The 25,210-nt window shown below is 46.9% G+C and overlaps 1 protein-coding gene across 1 annotated transcript in view; it reads right to left on the bottom strand.

Moving 5' to 3' along the window:
• The window catches only part of POLR3B (RNA polymerase III subunit B), a 256,879-nt gene that overhangs the window by 230,891 nt on the left and 778 nt on the right, over nucleotides 1-25,210 (bottom strand). The window contains exons 2-6 of the mRNA XM_082257170.1: nucleotides 17,727-17,759; nucleotides 14,430-14,486; nucleotides 8,682-8,746; nucleotides 6,204-6,279; nucleotides 5,994-6,094 (exon numbers count right to left, since the gene is read on the bottom strand). Of these exons, the coding sequence (XP_082113296.1) occupies nucleotides 5,994-6,094; nucleotides 6,204-6,279; nucleotides 8,682-8,746; nucleotides 14,430-14,486; nucleotides 17,727-17,759 (332 nt within the window). The remainder of the gene's footprint in view (nucleotides 1-5,993; nucleotides 6,095-6,203; nucleotides 6,280-8,681; nucleotides 8,747-14,429; nucleotides 14,487-17,726; nucleotides 17,760-25,210) is intronic.

Genomic DNA, 25,210 nt, shown 5'->3' with positions numbered 1-25,210 from the left:
AGGTTACAAATGACTGACAATTGTGCCACACAAATTGTGATTAGATGCTGAAAAGATGTTAATAAGCAAAGTCCACGAGTGGCCACTGGGTGGCGTTTGTGATGATACAACCTGTATGGTGGTATGTAGGGGGGTTCCTCTTCGTTGTAGGGGAGCAATCGTGAGCCGGTGGCGGATGCCCTAGATGCTCACATGAGAAGAAGAAAGCCCCATAGTGAATAGATGAATCATACAGTCATAAACAAAGGCGTAGAAAACTCACTCGTTAGATGATCGAGATCAGAAAAGCAGTGCGCGCCGGGATGCTTCCGCGTTCCACGGCCGACAACCGGAAGTGACGTTTGACGTCGGAGACTCCGCCCTACGCGTTTCGTCACAATGACGTCAACTGGAGCGATCATCTAACGAGTGAGTTTTCTACGCCTTTGTTTATGACTGTATGATTCATCTATTCACTATGGGGCTTTCTTCTTCTCATGTGAGCATCTAGGGCATCCGCCACCGGCTCATGATTGCTCCCCTACAACGAAGAGGAACCCCCCTACATACCACCATACAGGTTGTATGATCACAAACGCCACCCAGTGGCCACTCGTGGACTTTGCTTATTAACATCTTTTCAGCATCTAATCACAATTTGTGTGGCACAATTGTCAGTCATTTGTAACCTGTTCACACACTTGTGGTTGCGGGTTAACAATTTCACGGTATTCGTTTATTTTATTTCATGGTTTATTGATTTGTGTTTGGATACATGTGAATAAACACTTTGTACCTATACTTTTATTTTAGACCTTCACTTACACTACTTTGGCAACACTTCACAATTTGTGGGTCACCATACTTCATACCCCCATTCACGCCATTAGGGGCACTGTATATGATTTTATTTATATTTTCTAAGGTAGCGCCAACACCAATTGTCACTCTAATTTAGCACTAAGCACCCTAGTAGAGTACGCCTTGACAGGGAAAGGAGGAACCTAACCCCTGATGGAATAGGCCTGAACCACCGTCTGTCTGATCCATCTGGAAATGTTCACAGAGGAAGTGGACAACCCTTTTCGAAGTCCATCCGTGAGCACAAAGAGAGAGAGTCTGGACTTCCTGAAAGAATTCATAGCTGCCACGTACACCCTAATTGCCCCTACTACATCCAAGGCAATGGCAAGAGAGGCTTCTGTAGAGCTGAAAGCACAAAATTAGGATCCCAAGGTGGCAAAAGAGCCCGCAGTGGAGGAACCAAATGTCGGACACCCTGAAGAAAGGAACGCACAAGGGAGCGTGGGGCCAAAGGTCATTGGAAGACGACCGCCAAAGCCGACACATGGCCTTTGATAGTACTCAAGGCCAATTTCTGTTCAACCCCTCATTGAAGGAAAGTCAATATCCGAGCCACAGAGAAGGAGCGAGAAAGAACCCCAAGAGACTCACACAACACAATGTACATCTTCAACGTACAATGGTAGATCTTCCTAGAGCTAGATTTCCTAGCTTTTAACAGTGTAGGAATAACCGACTCAGATAAACCCCTAGCCATCAGCACCTGGCATTCCAACAGCCAAGCCGTCAAAGCCACAGACTGTAAAGCAGGATGGAAGATCGGTCCTTGGGACAGCAGATCCTCCCGAGAGGAAGCTGCCAAGGAACGTCGACAACCAGCCGCACCAGATCGCTGTACCAAGCCCGGCGAGACCAGTCCGGAGCCACTAAGATGACTGGAATCCCTTCTGCTTTGATCCTGCATAGAAGTCTGGGCAGAAGCTTGAGATGAGGGAAGGCATAAATCAGACGAAACTAACCCCATGGGGCCACCAGCGCGTCTGCGGCATCTGCCAGAGGATCCCTTGACCCAGCCACAAACCTCTGCACCTTTCTGTGGAGCCGAGACACCATCAGATCCACCTCAGGGGTGCCCCACGGGAGACGCAGCTGATAAAACGCCTCCAGATGAAGGGACCACTCCCCGCGGTCCAACGCCTGCTGACTAATGTAACCCGCCTAACAAGGTTTCACCCCGGGAATGTGTAGGGTGGAGTGGGCTGGAATGAACGGTTCTGCCCACATTAGAAGGCCGGCTACCTCCAGAGCCACCAGGACACTTCTTGTGCCTCCTTGGTGATTGACATAAGCCATGGCACTGTCCGATTGAATGCGCACTGGACAACCCTGAAGACGATCCGTCCAATGATCCAGACACAGTTTGGTCGCTCGGAGTTCAAAAGATATTGATAAGGAGTCTGGACTCTTGCAGCGTCCAGATCCTCTGAGCAGAATGCTTGCCGAGGACCTCTCCCCAGCCAGACAGACTGGCATCCACGGTGACCACTGTCCAATACAAGGGGGAGGAAGGATTTTCCCAGCCGAATCGCCGGAGAACAAAGCCACCATATCAGAGACTCATTCGTTCCCCGACTCAGCTGGATCAAATTGTCCAGCGACTGTGGAGTCTTGTCCCATTTCGTAAGGATTTCCCTTTACAGGGACCTCGTATGGAACTGTGCAAACCGAACCACCTCTAAGGTAGAGACCATCAGGCCCAGTACCCGCATGCAAGTCTGGAGGGATAACCATTTGTTGGACAGCAGGAGGTTACATAGTAGGTGAGGTTGAAGACAATAGTCCATCCAGTTCAACCTGTGTAGGTGTGTGTGACTGTAATCATCTAACATAGCCCTCAATCTCCTGATCCTTGAGATGTAAGGTGAATTGCAGCCTGCAATTTCTGGAGTTTGTCCAGAAGAAGGAGCACTCTGGCTAAGGCAGAGTCCAGAGTCAGGCCTAGATAGTCCAGCTTTGTGGATGGAACCAGAGCAGACTTCTGAAAATTCAGAATCCAGCCAAACTCCCGCAGAGTTGGTATTGTGTTCTCCAGGTTTTCCACCAGAGCAGAGGGAGACTCTGCTCACAGAAGGAGATCTTCCAAGTAGCCCAGCACCGCGAGCCCCCACTGACGTAGCAAAGCTAGAACCGGGGCTAACACTTTGTATAGACCCGAGGAGCAGATGTGAAACCAAAGGGTAACGCCACAAACTGATAATACTCCTCTCCCAGAGCAAAGCAGAGAAAACGCTGGAAAGTGAAGGTAGGCATCCTTGCTATCGATATAGGCGAGGAATTCTCCTGACGAAAGGATACCACCACGGTTCAAATGCACTCCATTCTGAACTTCTGTACCCGAACAAAGCAGTTTAGAGCCTTGAGGTCCAGGAATGGACGCACTTTGTCTTTCCTCCTGGGAACTGTGAATGGGCTTGAGTAAAAGCACTGAAATAATTCTGAGGTCGGTACAGGGACAATTACCCTTTGAAGGAACAGGTCTTGTGCCACCCCAAACATGTTCTGTAAGCAGTCTGGGGACAGATGCAAGTTTAAAGGAAACTCGATCTTGTAGCCAGACCAAATTACTTTGTGGATCCACCCGTCTTGCACCCGGGAGGTTCGACGGGTCCGCAAACCAGTGAGGACATCCCCCCACGATACGGGTGAGGTAGCACCTTCACGCAGAAGGAGCCTTCTGGAAAAGCCCGATCTTGGTTTGCCACATTAGGTTTGTTTGGGTCCTCCAAAAGAGGCCCAGAAAGGACTCAGAGCCCTTGTCAGTCGACTCTGGGGGATGAAAAAAAACTTCTTACGAGCTGAGAACGAAGGCCCATGTCTATGACAAGGTTCCCTGCACTTAGCAGCCTGCGGAAGAAAAAAGTACTCTTCCCCCCTGTGAGACCTTTAATGAGGTCATCCAGGGTAGCTCCAATGAGGCCATCTCCTTGAAAAGTAAGATCAGTCGAGGCCTTTTTTGAAGTCTGATCTGTAGACCAGCACTTGAGCCAAAAGAAACGCCGAAGGACCACTGCCAAAACAGAGAGGCGAGCGATCAGGGGAGGCGCATCCAAAGAGGCATCACAGATAAACCACAGCCCCTGGACCAGCTGGTCCGCCAGCCTGGCAAAGGCAAGGGGGAGCTGTTCCACCTCCAGGTCACAGTGTGGGAGCTTAGCCCACTTGGTCAGTTTGCGAAACTAGGGCAATGATGAATACCGGCCGCACTGCTGAACCAGCCAGAGAGTACATAGTAAGGGCCACAGTCACCGCCTTCCGGTCAGCCGGATCCTTAAAGGCCGGGGACTCTACAACTGGAATCATGGTTGCCTTGTTTACTCTGTAAAAAGGTGGGGCCACCACCGGTGGCACAGTCCACTTCTTAAGAAGGGACTCCTCATAGGGGCGCTTTGGTCATCCCCACTCTTTAGCGACAATCCTGTCAAAATAGTCAGGGAAAGAAAACACCTTTGCCGCTTGCGATAACTTGCAAGTGCCAAAAGGAACCTTCACCTCCATCGCAGCTTCAGCTGCATCTTCCATCTTCAAGGTCTCACACACAGATACAAATCAGTGCATCCACCAGCATCCTTTCATGCACGTTCGCAGACGTGGAGGAATCATCCTCACTATTAGAGGATCCCAGGCGCATGGTTGCAGACCCAGCAGGGTGACCCACGTCCGCAGTGGCCGAAACCGATTCAGGATCTGATGAGATATGAGGCAGGGGAAGGCGGGGATGCTTTTTGCTAGCCCGTCGCCAGCAAGTCACCCCCACCAGGGTCACAAGGGACTCCAAGGACCACCATCAGTGCATGGATGGATGGGATTCAGAGGGCCCAGCAGCCTCAGAGAGGGGATGAGGTGGGGAAATGTGCTCCAAAGACTCCATGAGTCACCAGGGAGACCCCAAAAAAGGGACAACCCCCACCATGCTGGCAGCAGAACCCAGTCGCCAGGCACAAAGCAACAAGCGATCCTCAGCAGAGAAGGAGAGGATCCCACCAAACTCACCACTCACAGAAACAGGCACCTGCAGCCACCAGGAGAATCTGCACTACACGTGCGGCGATCAGGAAGTAAAATGATCTAGGAGTCAGCACCAGGTGATGAGGAGGGGTGACAGATCCAGGCAGGAGGGGGGGCCCTGGCAGAAGGCTGCCATTGCTGACCACCTTCTGAAAATGATGTTATGCCGAGTAAATAGATATCCAAAGTGTCACACTTTAAAATTGCATCGGCACGTGGAATAGCGGCAAACTACAATGCTTAAAATTCTCCATAGGCGTAGATTTAAAAGCCTTTACAGGTTACAAGTTTAGGAGTTACACAGGAGGTCTGGTGCTAGAAATATTGCTCTTGCACTGACTTTCGCGACAATACCTCACCTGTGTGGTGCAATCACTGTTTACATATGTGTGCGGTAGTAACATATGCGTTCGCATTTGCGCGTAAGCACAGGGGTGAACAACATTTTTTTTTTTTTTATACAAAAAAAATACCCAAAATCTCTCCTCTGGCCTCCATGCAGCTGATCAGACGCAGATCGGTCTGATCGGCTGCTTTCCTGGATGCTAACAACCAGGTAAACAAAGAGGTGGAACCAGGAGTGACGACATACTCGTCGCTACCGAGAGAGAGAGAGAGAGAGAGAGCAGCAAGTAGTAAATATATGGAGTCAGAGACCCTGGACAAGTTTTCGGATTTGTATACTTGTCCCAGGCAAGAAGGTCAATTTTTTATTTTATTTATTTTTTTTACCAGAAGGTTAGCAAGCAAATTGTTGGTGTATCCACAACACTGCTTGCAGAAAACACTGGGCTTTCGCTTATTGCTGTTGTGTTCCCATTGGGGAGATTCTGTACACATCCTGATCTGGTGACCATTCAGGAAGCAATCCACAAATACTTCATTTTCAGGTACTTTAAACAGAATTCAATGTACAGTATATAAAAAAAAAAAAAAAAAAAAGGGCAAACAATGGGACTGTAAAGAATTGTTTGATTTATTGACACTTAAGAGGTCCCATTCATTTCCAGCGCAGGCACCAGAACAGGAAGTAAGAAGAAATCTCCCCAAGAAGGAAGCTATAAACGGGAATGTTATAAATCTTTCTCTGCCCTATCTAAAAACTTTGTTGTACAACATTTTGAAATCACATTGCATTTTATCACCTGCCAATTGGTAGAGCATTGCGGATAATCCTCTGACTTCCTCTGGTATACTCAATATCAACTGTGATAGGAGCAGAATATGTCATGTCTCGCAGACGACACTGGGAGGATAAAACAAAAGGCAAAATGGTTTAGATTTTTAAAGCGAAAAAAAAAAATAATACATTTGAGAGACACAACCAAATTTTAATTCATACAAGACTTCTGTACCTCGTGAGGAGACACTGGCCGGGTGACATTAAAGCTTTCTTCAACATCTGGAGCTCCAACATATATATTGAGGTACCTTTAAAAGGAAAGATAAAGATCCATTAATGGCAACAAATAAAGTCAATCATTGAACAGTTACTGTTATTCAGACGACGTTTAACGAAGAATTCCAGCCATTCTTTTTTTCCACTGAAGAGTGTACAGTAAGGTCCTCCGTCAGGTTTTTAGCGGTCTGGGTTCCTGTTGGGCGGAAAAATCTCATATCTAAAGCTGACCTTAAGCTATAAAATCTGACTACTGTACAATCTCTTTCAGATCTACCAACAACTAAGTAGTTTAAGGGCGTTCGTAGTTTGATACAAAATTTAATGTTTTAGGTTTTTCCCCATATTTCATATTTAGGTAACTCTAAGGGTGACTGTACAGAGACTGAAAATGGTATGGCCAGCATAACAGGGATGTAGAGAGCAATTAAAACTGACAGAGGTATTAAACTTAATCCACATCATAAAAGGTTTTGGATTGAGCTTCACAAAAAAAAAAAAAAAAAAAAAAGTTATATTTTTTTGGATCCTGGAGCTGGGTGGCTATCCAAAGACATCCCCATTCCCATATCAGTAATTGATATTGATTAATGTGTTTATATTTGGATGTGGATATTGGCCGACAACCATTTTTGTGTGAATAATGTCAAGTTGTTTTCTCTCTTTATTACTTTTGTAATTTCTGAAAAAAAAAAATGGTTAATAAAACATATTCAAGCTAAAAAAAAAAAAAAAAAAAAAAAAAAAAAAAAAAAAGATAAGTTCACCTTTTATAAAAAAAAATAAATAAAAGAATGTAACAAAAATAAAATCACTTTTTGCATGTGCATTTAAATTATTTTTTATATATTGAAGCCTGTAAAAGCATTGCACCCGCAATCAGCAGATCGCGGGTGCAAAGCCAGAATCCTGCAGACTCCCAGTAAACTCTCTGCCTGTACCTCTGATACGGGCAGGCAGTTACTGAAAGGCAGGAAGAATGAATGGACTATAAGAGCACTCACTAGAGCCCCCACAATTTATTGAGAACTACAAGCCATCGGCCACAGAGACGTACGATAGTTGTTTATTCACAGAACTCTATAAATGAATGACGCAATCTGTTAGTGGAGCCCCGCACGGAGAAGATCCCCTGCCTGCTGTCCCACTAAGGAGGGAAAGAATCGGGGAACTGGTGGCAGGAGCTGGAACATGTTACATGTTCCACTCTAAATATGGGTGGAACATTTAACATATTCCAAAAAGTGAACTTTGCCTTTAAGTCTTTACCCATCATAACATATGTAGGCTGCTTTCAAAGAACCATACTGCTGAAAATGCCTGTGGCGTGGCTGTTATGCGGATGCTATGGGAGCACACGTATGTGCTCCCCTCTGAGCCAGCTTTGTGTGTCCATTCTCACAGAGCTTGGCTTGGCCCTGCCCCCCGCTCCCTCCCCACTGGCTGTGACTGACAGCAGCGGGAGCCAATGATACAGCCTATCAACATCAGGTGAGGTCCTGGTGCTCCAGATTGTAAGTACACTTGTCACTTCTGTACATTACAGAGTCACAACAGGACTATCGTGCTCCCCAGGTCTCACTCTGTTCACTGCCATCCTGTGCTTCGTTACTACATCCCTCCCATTTTTCCTCTAACATCTCCTCTCTAGACCAGGAAGTAACTGGCAGGTTGTGCACGTGCAACAGGACGTTAATAAGGCTCCATTTACACTTGAACTATGCAAATCTCTGGTGGGATTGCCATGACTCTGCCCACGAATTGCAGGACGCTTTTATGATGTCATTACTTCTCAATGACACCCCAATCGCAGCGCGATTTTGCTATGATTGGCGCCTGACAAATGGCGGTAAAATCGTGCCAAATTACGTCCTGTCCACGATTCGGTTCGCTCAGTTATGCATAGAGCCTGAAGTTTACAAACACTCAGGTAGCCAGGATGAAAAATAACAGTACACAAACCAGAGACCCAGTAAACAACTGAAAAAGCAGGCATTACTGGGGGTTGCTAGTAATTTCCCACCCATGGTGACCAAACAACGTTTACATTTTTTGTTGACCCTCAAACATCCTGGTGCATTCCCCTGGTGGTACGCATACCCCAACTTGGGAACCACTGTTCTAGGACATCTTAAATGTTTTTTCCAGTGCCAATCAGTGTTCGTTTAGAGAGGTGTTCTGTGTCGCAAGGTTTTTTAAAATTACATCTGATGTGTAGTGGACTTCTTGCAGTAAGAAGAACTTAAATAAAAAAAAAAAAAAAAAAAAAAAAACACCAGTAATTTGTCATCCAGCAGCAGAAAAAGCAGCATAAACTCCATATAGGCCCCTCTTATCTTTGTTCCTCAAACCTTCCCCCGGAAACAGCTGGCTCCTTGTGTTTCTATGGAAGCCCTGCCACAAAGCTACTTGCATCACATTCACCATTACTCACTTAAGGTACCACATGGGGTCTGCGTCACTTGTCACCTTCTCATTCGCTTTCATTATTTTCTTAATCTAAGAATAAAAGCAAAATATAATTCAGTGGAACACCTGAAAAAGCAAAAAAGTCTTAAATTCTTAAGTAAATCTAAAGCCAAAATCTTTATTTAGGTTTGGACAAAATGGAATTCTTGTCAGGTTTTTATTGAAAGAAACATAAAATAGTGACAGCAAAAAAAGACAGTAGTCTTATCGAGTCTGCCCATTTTTTTTTTTTTTTTGTTAACTTTGTCTGAGTATACACATCTAGGTTGATCCAAAACATGTTTGAAGCCATTTACGGTTGATTGTCTCACTACCTCTGCTGGAAGTTTATTCCAAGCATCAACTACCCTTTCAGTAAAATAATACTTTATAAAATTAGTTTTGAACTTTCCTCCAGTTAGTTTGTGGTCATGTCCCCATGTTCTTTATTTTGGTTTCATATTGAATTAAACTGCTCTCCCGAACCTTATTCACCACTTTGATGTATTTCAAGGTTTCAATCAAACTATTTTGTGTTATAGTATTGGAAAGCCTGCCTTTACATGCACATGAACTTTAATGGCATCCCAGTCTTAGTCTGTAGGGTTCAATATGGAGTTGGCCCACCCTTTGAAGTTATAACAGCTTCAACTCTTCCGAGACGTCTGTCCACAAGGTTAAGGAGTTTGTGTATGGGAATGTTTGACCATTCTTCCAGAAGCACATTTGTGAGGTAAGGCACGGATGTTGTACGAGAAGTCCTAGCTCACAATCTCCGCTCTAATTCATCCCAAAAGGTGTTCTATCAGGTTAAAGGCAGGACTCTCTGCAGGCCACTCAAGTTCTTCCACCCCAAGCTCGCTCATCCAGGTCTTTCTGGACCTTGCTTTGTGCACTGGTGCGCAGTCATGTTGGAACAGGAAAGGGCCATCCCCAAACTGTTCCCACAAAATTGGGAGCATGAAATTGTCCAAAATGTCTTGGTATGCTGACGTCCTAGTTCCCTTCACTGGAACTAAGGGGCCAAGCCCAGCCCCTGAAAAACAACCCCACACCATAATCCCCCTGCATCAAATGATTTGACCAAATGATTTCACCAACATTTTAAAGGAAACATTAAGCAATTTCAGAAGCTGACCTCAAGACTTACATTGTATACTGCTCCTTGTTTTAAATCTTTAATTTTTGGGCAGTTTCACCTGGTCTCCCGAATAGTGGGGCTCCTGGGTTTGCAAGCTTCTATAGTGCCCCACCATAGCCACCCTGCTGTTCGCACTTCCGGGAGTGTACTTCTATGCCGACATGAGGATGCGGTCTTTGCAACACAGGGAGCCCGAAATTGAACATGGTGAATGGTGGGGCATGCCTGGGCCCTGGCATTAGGAATAATGGAACATGTAGTCCAAAGGAGGGGGATCATGTGACTTGTAATGACGATACATGTGTGCATTCCCCAACAGGAAGTTTGAGAAAGATGCACAGAAGAACCAGAAGACTGCGGATGTACAACAACAAGGCTTTAGTGCTATTTTGAGGACACATATGTCTGTTACCTTAAAGTGGCTGTAAACCTCAGACATGAAATACGAACAAAGCATATAGTGTGTACTGAACCTCAATCCGGTCTGTTGCTTCATTCCTTTGCTATCAACATGAATCACTTCTGACAAGTTTTCCGGACACCAAGAGAAAAATGGTGACATTTTTCTAGGTAAATGTATTTCGCTTTCGTTCATTGACGGACACAGCTCCTGATATTCTTAACCATTGAGTTATACTGCCCCCCTACAAAAATAGGACACTAGGCAGAAAGAAATCTGGCTACGCCCATGGGCAGTCCCATAGTTCCTTGCTGGGATCTTTGGTCCTGGCAAAATTGTTTATCTTTTTAGATAGAAAATGTTTTCTCCTGGACTTTTCTGTGAGATCTACAATCAACTACTGGACTGGGCAATGGACTGGATAATCTAGATCTAGTGGTCACCCCAGTCTGGCCAGCGAGCGCACGCAGACCTCAACTCCGCGCTAGGTCGGCCGCAACATAGCCCCACTAGACGGGGGCTGGCCAGCGAGTTAAACGTCTTGCGAGGTCGCATATGACTGGGTCTCAGCCCGAGTCGCAGCGTTCCTCCTGGCGATAGCCCCCCCCCCCATTTTGATGGAGAGGGGTTCTGTCTGGAGCAGTGCCCATCTGGTTCCTGGTATGGTGAGTAGCTGTCTCCCCCTGGAGGGTTTTAGGGTGGACGCTGGCCCCTTCTGGGGACGGCCGGACCCCCGGGTTCCCCTCCTTCCTGTTAAGCAACCCCACCCCCCCCCCCCTTTTTTCCAGCACGGTTTTACACTTTTTGTGTGTGGTGTCCCCCTGGTGACTTATAGAGTCTTTGGAGCACACCTCCCACCTAATCCCCTCTCTGAGGCTGCGGAATGCACTGATGGCAGTCCTGGAGTCCCTTGTGTCCCGGGTGGAGATGGCTTTGAGGCAACGGGCTAGCAAAAAGTGCCCTCTGCCTTCCCCTGCCTTATCAGATCCTGAATTTGATTTGGCCGCTGCGGATGTGGTCCCCCTGCTGGGTCTGCAACCTCATGCCCGAAATCCTCCGATAGTTTCAAAGATTCCTCCACATCTGCAACCGCGCACGAAAAGGCGCTGGTGGAGGCACTGATTGTATCTGTGCGTGAGACCCTGAAGATGGAGGACCCTCCGGTTTCCAAATTAAACAAGGCAACCATGATTTTGGTTGAAGAGTCCCCGACCTTTAAGGATCCGGCTGACCGGAAGGCGGAGGCTGTGGCCCGCAATATGTACACTTAATGGTTCGGCAATGAGACTGGTATTCACTATTGCCCTGGTGTCGCAAACTGTGACCGAGTGGACTAAGCTCTTACGCCGTGACCTGGAGGGAGAACAGCTCTCCCCTGCCTTTGCCAAGCTGGCGGACCAGTCGGTCCAGGGGTTGCAGTTTATCTGGGATGCCTCTTTGGATGCGGCTCCCCTAGTGGCTCGCCTCTCTGTTTCGGCAGTGGTCCTTCTGCGTGTCTTTTGGCTCAAGTGCTGGTCTGCGGATCAGACTTCAAATGAGGCCTTGACTGAGCTTCCTTTTCCTTTTCAAGGAGATCGCCTGTTCAGAGCTACCCTGGATGACATCATTAAAGGTCTCACGGGGGGGGGGCTACTAAGGGCAAGGAACCTCGTCGTAGAAGTGGGCCTTCCTTCTCGGCTCATAAGAAGTTTTTTTGTCCCTCACAGTCGACCGACAAGGGCTAGAAGCCTTTTGGGGCCTCCTCTGGATGATATAAACAAACCTGGTCTGGCAAGCCGAGAGCGGGCTTTTCCAGGCCAGGGGACAAGGCTCCTTCAGCATGAAGGAGTGCCCTCACCAAATCAGGGGTGGAGGGGGATGTCTTCACTGGTTTCTGGACCCAGGGGACTTCCCTGGTGCAAGACAAATGGGTCCATTAAGTCATTATGTCCGGCTACAAGATCGAGTTTCGCTCTTGTCCCCCGGCAAGATTCTTACCTTCCAACTTGCGCCCATCCCCAGACCGGTGGCAGGGCCTGTTTGGGGCAGCACAAGACCTATTCCTTCAAGGGGTGATTGTCCGAGTTCCAACTTGGGAACCTTTTCAGGGTTTTTACTCAAACCTGTTCACAGTTCCTAGGAAGGAAGGCAAAGTGCTTCCAATCCTGGACCCCATGTGGCTTATGTTAATCACCAAGAGGGCACAAGTCCTGTCAGCTCTGGAGGTAGTCGGCGTTCTAAGGTGGGCAGAATGGTTCGTTCCAGCCCTCTCCGCCGTACACATTCCCGTGGTGGAAAATTGGCAGGCGGATTTCCTCAGTCGAAAGGCATTGGACCAAGAGGAACTGGTCCCTTCATCCGGAGGAGTTTCATCAATTGTCTCCAGCAGGGCCCCCCTGAGGTGGATCTGTTAGCGTCTCGGCTCAACAAAAAGGTGACATTTTTACCGTGTCAGTAACAACCCATGCAATCCATACATACAAAGAAACCAAAAAAAGTTCAGGAATTAACTTGTGTGTAAAAAAAATGGAATAACACAGGTAAAAGTATTGAAGGGAGGTGCAAAAAGGCATAGAAAGCCAAGACACCCGCTGAAATCTATCAGTGATTAGAAAGCAATCCTGCCCCCCTTGACAGTGCAAACTAATATTAGCTGGTTCATTCTTAACTGATGGCCTATAAAAAGGAGTCTTATTACCAAGGTGTCACAGAAGAAACATTTCATGATGGGTGGAAGCAAAGAGCTCTCTCAAGACCTTCACAACCTTATTGCAAAACACAGTGATGGCATTGGTTACAGAAGGATTTCTAAACTTCTGAATGTTCCAGTGAGCACTGTTAGGGCCATAACCTGGAAGTGGAAAGAACATTATTTCAACATAAACCAGCCATGACCAGTTGCTCCTCAAGATTTGTGAAAGAGGAGTGAAAAGAATTATCAAAAGAGTTGTCCCAGACCCACTTGTGGAGAGCTTCAGAAAGACCTGGAATTAGCAGGTAAGCTGGTTTCAAAGAAAACATGTACTGCACTCAAACCCCATGGCCTGTATGCACGCAAGACTCCATTGCTGAAGAAAAAGCATGTTAAAGCGCGATTAAAGTTTGCTGCTCGACATTTAGACAAGCCTGTGAAATACTGGGAGAATATAGTTTGGTTGGATGAGACCAAAATTGAACTCTCTGGATGCCAGAATACACACCATGTTTGGAGGTCAAATGGCACTGCACCTCACCCCAAAAATACCATTCCAACAGTGAAGTTTGGAGGTGGGAAAATCATGGCGTGGGGCTGTTTTTCAGCATACAGTACTGGCAAACTTTATATCATTGAAGGAAGGATGAATGGAAAAATGTACCAAAACATTCTTGATAAAAAATTTGCTTCCATCTACCAAGATGAGGATGATGATGATGATGAAACAAGGGTGGACACTTCAGCAAGACAATGATCCCAAACACAGAACCAAGAAAAGACTCAAAAAAAAAAAAAAAAAAGAATATAGAGCTTTTAGAATGGCCCAGCCAATCACCTGACTTGAATTAATTAGAAAATTTAAGGAAAGAACTAAAGATCAGAGTTCATAGAAGAGGCCCACGGAACATTCAAGATTTGAAGATTTGTTTGTGTGGAAGAATGGGCCAAAATCACACCTGAGTAATGCATGCGACTAGTTTCTCCATACAGCAGGCATCTTGAAGCGGTCATTACCAACAAAGGATTTCTTACCAAGTATTAAATAAATTTCAGTTAATACTTTTTCCCTGTGTCATTCCATTTTATTACACAGAACTTCATTTCTGAACTTATTTGTTTTTGGTTTCTTTGTACGTATAAATTGCACGGGTTGTTACCAACATGTGGTGAAGATTAAATGTCAATAACACCTGTTCAATACTTATTTTTACCCACTGTAGGTATAAAACACACACTTTTCAGGGAAATATATCATATGAAACCGTATAGAATGATGAGAATAAAAGAGGAGTATTTTCAGATACTGCTGCTCTATTGGGCACTCACACTAAAATGCATGAAAGCTGTGTACATTGTTTTTTTTATGTGCCCCTGCATCAAGCCTTCATTGCTTTGCATGGTGCGAACAAACCTTTAGGGTGGAACTGGCTAGACTCCTCATCTCTGAAGTCAGAATGGCTGCAGAGTACTTTTGCACCACTAAATAATGCAGTTTTTCAGCGATGAAGATACAACTTACCTCCACATTGATGAAATAATTGAAAGAATCTATGTGTTGCTTCACAAGACCTTTCACCTGTCAGGAGCAAACAGTGACAGAAGAGGAAATTACAATTATATCTTTGATACATGAAAATAAATATGATTGGCATATCAAAGGCAAAATGTGTTTTTTTATTTAGTCCAACTCCAGGCAATAAAGTTCTACTTTGGAGTAAAGCGGACCCCAATCTGCAAGGGCAACAGCCAGTTTAGGTCTAGGGGACTTGTTATAGTGGATTTACTCACCCAATCCTCGGCTCCCTTACACTGCTAGACCTGTCCCTAGTGTCTCTTCTCCCCTGTACTCGAGAGGTCTAAAGTCTTGAAATCAACTAGACCAATGCAGAGTCCAATGCCCCTGCACTAGAAATGGAGACCCTGAAGGACAGTCTACGACCAGAGCATGGAGGAGCTCTGCCTGTCAGGGAAGTGGGGGATTAGACCTAAACAAACTGTTATTTCTTGCAGTGTGTGCGCAGCTACACTGCAAGGTAGAACTTTCAAGCTTCACGGCGTTGGAACTGTTCATGTTGTTTTATTTAACATTAAAAGGTTAGAACTTCTGTAAGGCTTTTACTGCAATCTGCATCCCCATTGAGGAGATTTATTTTAGTTTTCTGTTTTAGTGGCTGCACGGAATATAGAAAACTTCTTAAGGACACAAGCAGCAATAAAAAAAGAATTTGGGAACTGTGCCACTAGAAATGTGCTATTGTTCTATTTAACACCCAAAGAAATGTTCTAATATTATATTAAAGAAAGGTAAATTACGATAAAAAGGTAAGGTTCCCTTTAAAGTTATCCTGTGCCCAGGCTACATACATTAAAGTATGTACAGTACATATTCAGAAAAAGAAGTAAAGGCATCATTCACATCTGTAGCTATAGACACTGTGGAGAAATTAATCTTAAAATTTCACAACACAGCCACAGAAATCTTATCCATTTTCTATTTCAGCAATTTCAGCAATCTTGACAGCTTGCCAGCCATCTACAGTAACGATACAACACATGTTAGCCCTCAAAAAATGAAAGAAATCTACAATTTCAGATTTGGCCAAAACTGCGGCACAAATAGTTGTTGAGCAAGGTCTCCATAATGTAGTAAAAGTGTCAGGTTTCCACATCTGCCTTCGTAGAGGGGATTTTGACAATAGCTACAAGAAGGGCCAGTATATAGCGTGACTTACGTAGTTTGCCAGTGTACTGCACAGCCACCTATTTATTTTTTTTCTCCTCACGTTTTGCCACCTTTCACTTATGTGTGTTTTGTTCTCATTAGGATGGAGGATGCGAGTCCTCGGGCTTGCCCTGATGTCCTCTTCGGGAGAGCTCCTCGACCTAATACTCAGTGGTTGGCTTCGGATGCCCACAAGAGGGGTCCGCCAGGCATTCTGGCAGGGCGAACTATGTATAACCTAAAGCCCCGTACACACGTACCGATCGTCGGCTGAACGATCGGCCGTCTTTTGTCCACGGGCTGTCGTGTCTGTTGAAAAGTGCAAAAGACTGCACAAGAATTTTGTCCGCTGACTACAGCCGACTGCAGAAGTGATGTCATGTGATGGTTAACTTTCCCTGTGTTTTTTCTTTTCTGAGCATGCCCAGTCTTGCAAATCTGCTGTCTGTCAGCCGAATTCTGTATTGACTTGCGAACAATCGGCCATTCTGGTGTCGGCATACAAAAATTTTAATGCTTGCACAACAGATTCTTTTCGGCCGAAAGTGCGCTGTCGGCTATCGGAAGCATCATACTAACAAGCCGAAAATCGGCCGATCGTTCATCGGCCGAAGCTTTTCGGCCGACAATCTGCACGTGTGTACGGCCCTTAAATCCCGGTCAGGAGCCTTACGCCCTGAGCAATCAGGGAGAGGTCCTGTCCCTTGGAGGAGGGGGGGGGGTGGACAAAGCACAACCTTTAGTGCACTTTTTAGTGGGTTCAAATGCACTTTTTTTTGTACACTCAACATTTTAGTTTTTTGGCTCTTCAGCACCACCGCAGATTACCAAAAAAAAAAAAAAAACACTGGATTTTTGACTTACCGTAAAATCCGTAGCTCTGATGCTCGTTAACGGACACCGATCTTTATCTTCTTGACCATGGTTATACTGTCCCCTGCAGGAGTAGGACACCAAGCAGGAAAAAGCTTGACGCCTATGGGGCAGTCCCAGGTGGTATACTCCCACTTTCTACTATAGGCACTCAGTTTTGACAAACAGTGACCACTGAAATTTTAAAGAAGGGGAACTCGAGGGTCCCACCATCCCAGGGAGGAGCCCACGTCCACCCCAAAACCCTCCAGGGGAAGAGGGGGAACAGCTACTTATACCAGGAACAGGGCGGGCACCGCTCCTGACAGACCACTGCTCCATCGGAAAGGGGGGCTGCCGGCCAGGAGGAACGCTGCGACTCAGGCTGAGGCCAGGTCGTATGCGACCTCGCTAGATGTTTAACTTGCAGGCCAGCCCCCGTCCAGTGGGGCTATGTCATGGGCCATGGCCGACCTAGCGTGGAGCTGAGGCCTGCGTGCTCTCGCTGACCAGACTGGGGGGACCCTCTGGATCTAGATTATCCAGCCCGCCACCGAGTATGGCAGTTGATTGTAGATTCTCACACAAAGAAAATAACAAAGATAAGAAAAAGTTCCATTTAAAAGGAAAAACATGCCAGGACCAGAGATCCCAGCAAGGAACTAGGCCCTTGAGTGCCTATAGCTAAGAGTGGGAGTATACCCCCTGGGACTCCCCCATAGGTGTAGTCAAGCTTTTTCCTGCCTAGTGTCCTACTCCTGTAGGGGGCAGTATAACAATGGTCAAGAAGATAAGGAGCTGTGTCTGTCAATGAACGAAACAGAAATATAGTTTGACTTGTAGATGATACCTGCTGAATCTGCCAAAAATGAAGCAGTAGTTAGCACCATCGGGTCAACAAATGTCAATTGAAAAATTAACTGAGCATGGTGGAAAATTATTGCCTGAAAAGCAACTCCATAGTATCAGACGCAGTCATTATTCAAGTATGCAGTTAGCCGCAGGTGTTGCAGTTGCCTAAACAGCTGTCAAAAGGAAATTCCTTCTTCCACACTGTTGAGTGTAGATGTAGAAAATCAGTAGAATCCTCTATGCTGAATAAAAAGACACCTATGTGTGTATGGCTAGCCTTAGAACCCTGCAGGAATCCATGATTAAATTGCAAGATATTGAGTAACATACTAAGTTGAAAGTAACAAACTGTACACATACTTGTGTACAATGGAAATCAATCTTTTTTACCTTTAGAAATGCTGGAAGCAGTTTCCATTTTTCCTGCAAGACAAAAAAAATGTATTACAAGGGCTTAATTGAACTTCAAAAGACATCCACAGGTAAGAAGCTGAAGCTGTACAGATAGAAAAATCAGAGCTGCGATTGTTGACTCTCTTTTAAAAAAGGTATAGCTTCCAGAGCAACATCCCGATTGTAGTTTACCTACAAAGAGTTAAAAGAAATATGCAGAGCATTTCCAACATGTACAGAAGCTTTCCTTCTTTGTTTATAATTCTGCAAACTACAGCAGATGACAACTTTTAAAATGACTTTTGGGGGGGAAAAAAACGTGGAATAAATGTTTCCTGTACAGAAGACAGTAAATACTAATCTTTACTGTTGCCAATTGCTCTTCTAGAGCAGAGACATTGCCACCTAAAAAAAAAAAAAAAAAAAAAAAAAACCTTCGAAAGCTGTAATTTTCCTGCAACTTCCCCCACCATCCACCGTGCTCAATAATTCCTCACACTGACTTACATATACCATAATTACAAGACACACCTAGGAGTAACATGGGAGGTGGCAGGAAGAAGCGCTGAACTCAGTGAAGTGAGCGCGGAGTGGATTCCTGTGTGATTCTGATGAGAACTGTAACTTTCTGCATTACATTAGCATTCGTTGGCAAGGGCAGGAGAGGTGAGTATTTGCCATCCACTTTACAGGGTAAAGTAATCCCTGCAAATCCAGACACGGGCTGCTGTAAAAAGAAAAAAAAAAAAAAAAACTGGAGCCCACCTGAAAAAAAAAAAACAATACACCCTCAAAGAGAATCAAGTCCTCTGAACAGCAGCCTGCAAAACCTTGCGGCCAAAAGAAGCATCCGCAGATGCCAACACATCCACTTTATAGAACTTTGTGAAAGTGTGCACCGACGACCAGGAGGCCGCCTTGCAAACCTGCATCACTAAAGCTTGATGACAGAAGGCCCAGGAGGAACTGAGCGCCCGAGTAGAGTGCACATTGACAGGAAAAGGAGGAACCCGACCCTTGATTGAATAGGCCCAAAATCACCATCTGTCTGATCCATTTGGAAATGGCCGCAGAGGAAGCGGACAACCCTTTCTGTAGCCCATCCGTGAGCAGAGAATAGTGTGTCTGACTTCCTAAAAGACTCCGTAGCCTCCAGGTACACCCTAATTGCCTGGACCACATCCAAGACATGCAAGGCAATTTCCTTAGGATGTTTCAGCCTGGGACACAGGGAAGGCAAGACCATGTCTTCATTCAAATGAAAATCAGAGACAACCTTTGTGAGGAACGACGGACAGGGCAAAGAACCACCAAGTAAGGTGAACGACAGGATACGGCCGCCAATTCCGACACCCTACGCACAGAGGTGATAGCCACAAAAAAAACCCACTTTCTGAGACAGCGTAAGTAAGGGAATCTCCCGAAGATTCTCAAAAGGTAGCTTCTGAAGGACCGAAAGCACCAAATTGAGGTCCCAAGGGGACAACGGGACCCCACTGGAGGTAACAAATGTCGGACACCCTGAAGAAAAGGAACGCACCAGGGAGTGTGTGGCCAAGGGTCGTTGGAAGACTGGCAAGGCCAAAACCTGGCCCTTGATGGTACTCAAGGCCAATTTCTGTTAAACCCTATCCCCCCCGTTGAAGGAAGGTCAAAATCTGAGCTACCGAGAAGGAGCGAGAATGAACCCCAAGAGACTCACACCACACAATGTACATTTTCCACATACGGTGGTAGATCTACCTATAAGTAGACTTCCTTTAACAGCGTTGGAATCAATGACTCAGATAAACCTTGATCCATCAGCACCTGGGTTCAACAGCCAAGCCGTCAAAGCCAGCGACTATAAAGCAGGGTGGAAGATTGGTCCTTGGGACAGCAGATCCTCCCCTGAGAAGAAGCTTCCAAGGAACGTCGGCAACCAGCAGCACCAAATCAGCATGCCAAGCCCGGTTAGGCCAGTCCGGAGCCACTAAGTTGAATGGAATCCCTTCTGCCTCAATCCTGCGTAGAAGTTTTGGCAGAAGCTTGAGAGGAGGGAAGGCGTAAATCAAATGATTCTGACCCCACGGGGCCACCAGCGCATCTGTGGAGTCTTCCAGAGGATCCAGTGACCGAGCCACAAACCTCTGCACCTTTCTGTTGAGTCGAGACTTCTGGGATGCCCCACCGGAGACACAACTGATGAAACACCTCCAGATAAGGGGGACCACTCCCCTTTGTCCAACGCCTGCCGACTGAGGTAATCCACCTGCCAGTTTTCCACCCCGGGAAAGTATACGGTGGAGAGGGCTGGAACAAATCGTTCAGCCCACCTTAGAATGCGGGCTACCTCCCGAGCTGCAAGGACACTTTGTGCCCCCTTGGTGATTGAGATAAGCCATGGCCGTTTGTTGTCCGATTGAATGTGCACTGGACATTCCTGAAGATGATCTGTCCAATGTTCCAGGCACAGTCTGATCACTCAGAGTTCAAAGACATTAAATCGGTAGTCTGGACTCTTCCAGTCTCCAGATCCCGAGCAGAATTTTTGCAGAAGACGCCTCCCCAGCCGGACAGGCTGGCATTCGTGGTGACCACTGTCCAAGACAAGGGGAGGAAGAATTTGCCCAACCGAAGCCACCATATCAAGGACTCCTTTGTTTCCCGACTAAGCCGGATCTGATTGTCCAGACTGCAGAGTCTTGTCCCATTTGGCCAGAACCTTCCTTTGCAGGAACCTCGTATGGAACTGGGCAAACCGAACCGCCTCGAAGGTAGACACAAACAGGCTCAAGACCCACATGCAAGTCCGGAGGGATGACCATCTGCTGGACAGCAGGAGACGAATTGCAGTCTGGAGTTTTATAGGAAGGAGACACTCTGGCTAAGGCCAAGTCCAGAGTCAGACCCAGATAGTCCAGTTTTGGGGACGGAACCAGAGCACACTTCTGAAAATTCAGAATCCAGCCGAACTCCTGAAGAGCTCATATGGGGATTTCCAGGTTTTACACCAGAGCAGTAGGGGGACTTCGCTCGCAGAAGGGGGTCGTCCAAGTCACCCAGTACCGCGATCCCCCTTGGCGTAACAATGCTTGAACAGGGGCTCATACTTCTGTGAAGACCCAAGAAGCAGAGGAGAGACCAAAAGGGTAACACCACAAACTGATAATGCTCCTCTCCCATGGCAAAGCGGAGGAAGTGCTGGTGATCGGCACATATTGGAATGTGAAGTTAAGCATCCTTAATATCGACAAAAGCAAGAAAATTGTCTGCACCCACACAAAGCAGTTCAGTGCCTTGAGGTCCAGGATTGGACACACCTTGCCTTCCTTCCTGGGAACTGTGAGCCGGTTTGAGTAAAAGCCCTAAAAACATTTCGAAGTCAGAACCGGTACAATCCCCCCTTGAAGCAACAGGTCTTGTACAGCCCCAAACAGACTCTGTAAATGGTCCAGGGACAGGCGCACGTTGGAAGCAAAGAACCTTACCGGGTGGGACAAAAATGAAACTCGATCTTGTAGCCAGAAAGGACTTTGTGGAACCACTTGTCTTGTACTAAGGAAGTCCACGGGTACGGAAACCAACAAAGACGTCCCCTCACCCTAGATATGGGGGAGGGCACACCTTCATGATGAAGGAGCCTTGTCCGCGGGTCTGGAGAAACCCGCTCTCGGCTTGCCAGACCAGGTTCGTTTGGATCCTCCAGAAGAGGCCCTGAAAGGCTTCAAGCCCTTGTCAGTCGACCCAGAGGGATGAAAAAACTTCTTATGAATCAAGAAGGAGGGCCCACGTCTATGACACGGTTACTAGCCCTTGGTAGCCTTTGGAAGAAAAGTACTCTTTCCCCCTGTGAGACCTTTAATTATGTCATCCAGGGTAGCCCCAAACAGGCAAACCCTTGAAAGGGAAGATCAGTCAAGGCCTTTTTTAGAAGTCTGGTCCGCAGACCAGCTTTTAAGCCAAAAGATATGCGGAAGGACCACTGTCAAAACAGAGCGCCGAGCCACTAGGAGAGCCGCATCCAAAGAGGCATCACAGATAAACTGCAGCACCTGGACCAGCTGGTCCACCAGTTCAGCAAAGGCAGGAGGGAGCTGTTCTCCCTTCAGGTCACGGCGTAAAAGCTTAGCCCACTCGGTCAGAGATTGCGACACCAGGACAATGGTGAATACTGGCCTCGGTGCCGAACCAGCCAGAGTATATATATTGCGGGCCACAGCCTCCGCCTTCCTGTCAGCCAGATTCTTAAAGACCAGGGACTCTTCAACCAGAATCATGGTTGCCTTGCTCAATCTGGAAACTGGAGGGTCCACTACCGGTGGAACAGTCCACTTCTTAATAAGGGACTCCTCATAAGGGTAACGCCAAGTAAATCGCTTAGGGACCCCAAGGGGACGCTTTTGTCATCTCCACTCTTTAGCTACAATTCTGTCAAAATAGGTGGTGAAAAGAAACCCCTTTGCCGCCCTGGATAGCTTGTGCCAAAGGGAACCTGCGCCTCCGTCGCATCTGCAAGGTCTCATGCACAGATACAATCAGTGCTTCAACCAGCGCCTTTTCGTGCGTAGTTGCAGATGTGGAGTAATCATCCTCACTATCTGAGGATTCTGGGCGCGTAGTCGCAGACCCAGCAGACTGACCCACGTCTTTGGCGGCCAAATCGGATTCAGGATCTGATGAGACAGGGGAAGGTGAGAAGACCATAGCCCCAAAACCACCTCCACCCGGGACACAAAAGACTCTAGGACTGCCGTCAGTGCATGGATGAATGGTTGGGACCCGGAGGGCCCCGAAGCCTTAGAGAGGGGTCAGGTGGGGAGATGTGCTCCAAAGACTCCATGACTCCATGAGCAACAGCCGGTCCCCAGGCACAAGCATTAAGCGATCCTTAGCACAGAGGGGGAGAACCCCACCAGACTCACCACCCAGCAGAAACAGGCAACTGCGGCCACCAGGATAGTCTGCACTCCATGTATTAAAAAGATCAAGGAGTCAGCCCCAGGGGATGAGGGGGGGTCTCCCACCGACTAAATCTCCACCCGCACGGCTCCACTGCCATGGCAAACCACCGCAAAATGGCTGCCGGACTACACAAACATGGTCACCATGCATAGAAAAACACAGACTACAGCAAAATGGCAGCCCCACGTGGCACCCAGGAGGGATCCCTAGGCCTCAAGTACAGACCCAGGCAGGACGGGACCAGGTACAACACCCCCCAGCTGATTGTCCAGTAGCCGGTGACGCACCCCCCTGGCCACCATCAGCAGCAGCACAGCGCCCTGCTCCCATCCCAGGATGTGGACCAGACCACCCACACAACACAGCCCCAGCATAAGTGGAGGGGGGGGGGGGGGTACAATGGGGGACAGATTAAAGGGGGTGCCTGATGGGAAGGAGAGGAACCCAGGGGTCCACCCAAAAACCCTCCAGGGGGAGAGAGGGGTAGAGCTATTCACCATACCAGGAACCAGGCGGGCACCACTCCAGACAAACCCCTCGCCATCTAAATGGGGGGCTGTCGGTCAAGAGAAACGCTGCGACTCGGGCTGAGACCAGGTCTTATGCAACCTCACGAGGCGTTTAACTCGCAGGCCAGCCCCGTCCAGTCGCGAGCACCCGAGCATGGAGCCGAGATCTGCGCGCACTTGCTAGCCAGACTGGGGTGACCACTGGATCTTGATTATCCAGCGTGTCGCCCAGACCGGCAGTTGATTGTAGATCTCACAGGAAAAAACAGGAGAAAAAATTTCTATCTAAAAAAAGTTTTGCCAGAACCAGAGATCCCAGCAAGGAACTAGGTCCTTACTCCTGACTAGGCAGAAAAAAAAACTTTTTTTAAATCGGCAAGCACCAATACTTCAGTCAAGTACTTGCCGATACCGAGTACTGATACTTTTCGGTTCGATTTGCATCAATACAAAAATAATTGACGCAAATCGGTGCACTTCCTGCCCGAACCGCATGCAATTTCTCCCACTGCTTCACTGCTTATGTGTGTGTAGAAGGGAAAAGCGCTATCTAGTGGGCAGTTTAATAATGTTAAAACTCACAGTACATATTTGGCCACATGCAAAATAACCAGGGCTGCTGGAGGTGCTCACAGGGCTGGAGGAGAATTTCTGGGACTCTGTGGGTATAGAGCGGAAGTGGTGTCAACTTGGAGGCGGACCGCCTCTACATTTCCTCCAGACCTGTGAGAGCCTCCAGCGGCTTCGGCAGACCCCTATCTAATTATTTTGCATGTGGCCAGATATTTACTGTGAGCTCTAACATTTTTCAAACCGCCCACTAAATGGCGCTTTAATCCCTTTCTATACACACACACACACACACAGGAGCGGTGGGGGATATCGCATGGGATTCGGACAGCAGTCGCACCACATTCTTGTTCAAATCGCATGCGATTCTTTGCAGTGTCATTTCACTTATTCCTCTTGCATTGACGCAAATCGTACCGCAAAGTATCAGTTTCGGTATCAGGAGCATTTGGACGGGTACCGAAACTCGCGCAAATGCTTGGTATCGGCACCAATACCAATATTGGTGCTTCCCTAGCAGCAAATAACAGCTGAAGAGACAAACTGGAAAGCAATAACAATAGTACAAGAAGTATGGTGCTACATACACTTTTAAATGATGGTTTAATAACACTGGAAGGTCTCTTGCACACTAGTCCGCCTAGATGCAGCGCCCAGCCCCTCTGCTTGCAGCCTTTGAAAGCCTAGTCTATGCCAGGCTGTGGCTTGATAGAGCTGGACGCTGTACTGAGTGGTACCCAAATTTAGAGCCCCATGTGTTTAGGGACAAAATGCAAGGGACTCAGGTGTTGTGCGCTATGGCATTTGTCCCTGAATGCATAGGGTTCTAATTGCAAGTACCACTCTGTACAGTGCTCAGCCACATCCAGGCATAGACATCTATAGGCTGCAGGTAGCAGGACGCTGCACCTTTCCCTCTCAATAAAACACAGGGAAGGACACATTGCCCCTTACACAAGGGGCCGAAGATTAAAAATAAAAAAAATAATAATAAGAAGGGTGACATGTTACAATAGAAAAATAGTTTACCAATTTTTCCTAATATGCAGAAAAAAAGCCAAAACTTTGCTTTAGTAAGGATTGGTTAGAACCCCTGCCCGATTTTTTTCCTTGTATAGGATTCACCTTCTCTACCTGTTCTGGTTACCCCGGACATTGGGACAGTAAAGCGTCATTTAGCAAACTTAGATGTAAGCGTCATGCACATTTAGCGTACTTAGGTGATTTTGAGGCTTTTTGTTGATTTTTAGGAGTGATGTGCCACACACATGCATTTGCTTGCTCCATAGACTTTTATTATGGAAGCGTCCGAAAAAAAATGCAGCAACACATTTTGACATTTTTCAGGTGATCCTATTGCAGTCTATGGGGCCAAAAAAACAAAAAAAAACTGCCTGAAACAAAAAGAGACACAGCACTCAGATAAGAGCAGGAACCACTGAAAACCATGGGATTCAC

Source organism: Pelophylax lessonae, assembly GCF_965119305.1.
Source record: "Pelophylax lessonae genome assembly, chromosome: 4".
Lineage (NCBI taxonomy): Eukaryota > Metazoa > Chordata > Amphibia > Anura > Ranidae > Pelophylax > Pelophylax lessonae.
This window is presented reverse-complemented; position numbering and strand designations above follow the sequence as displayed.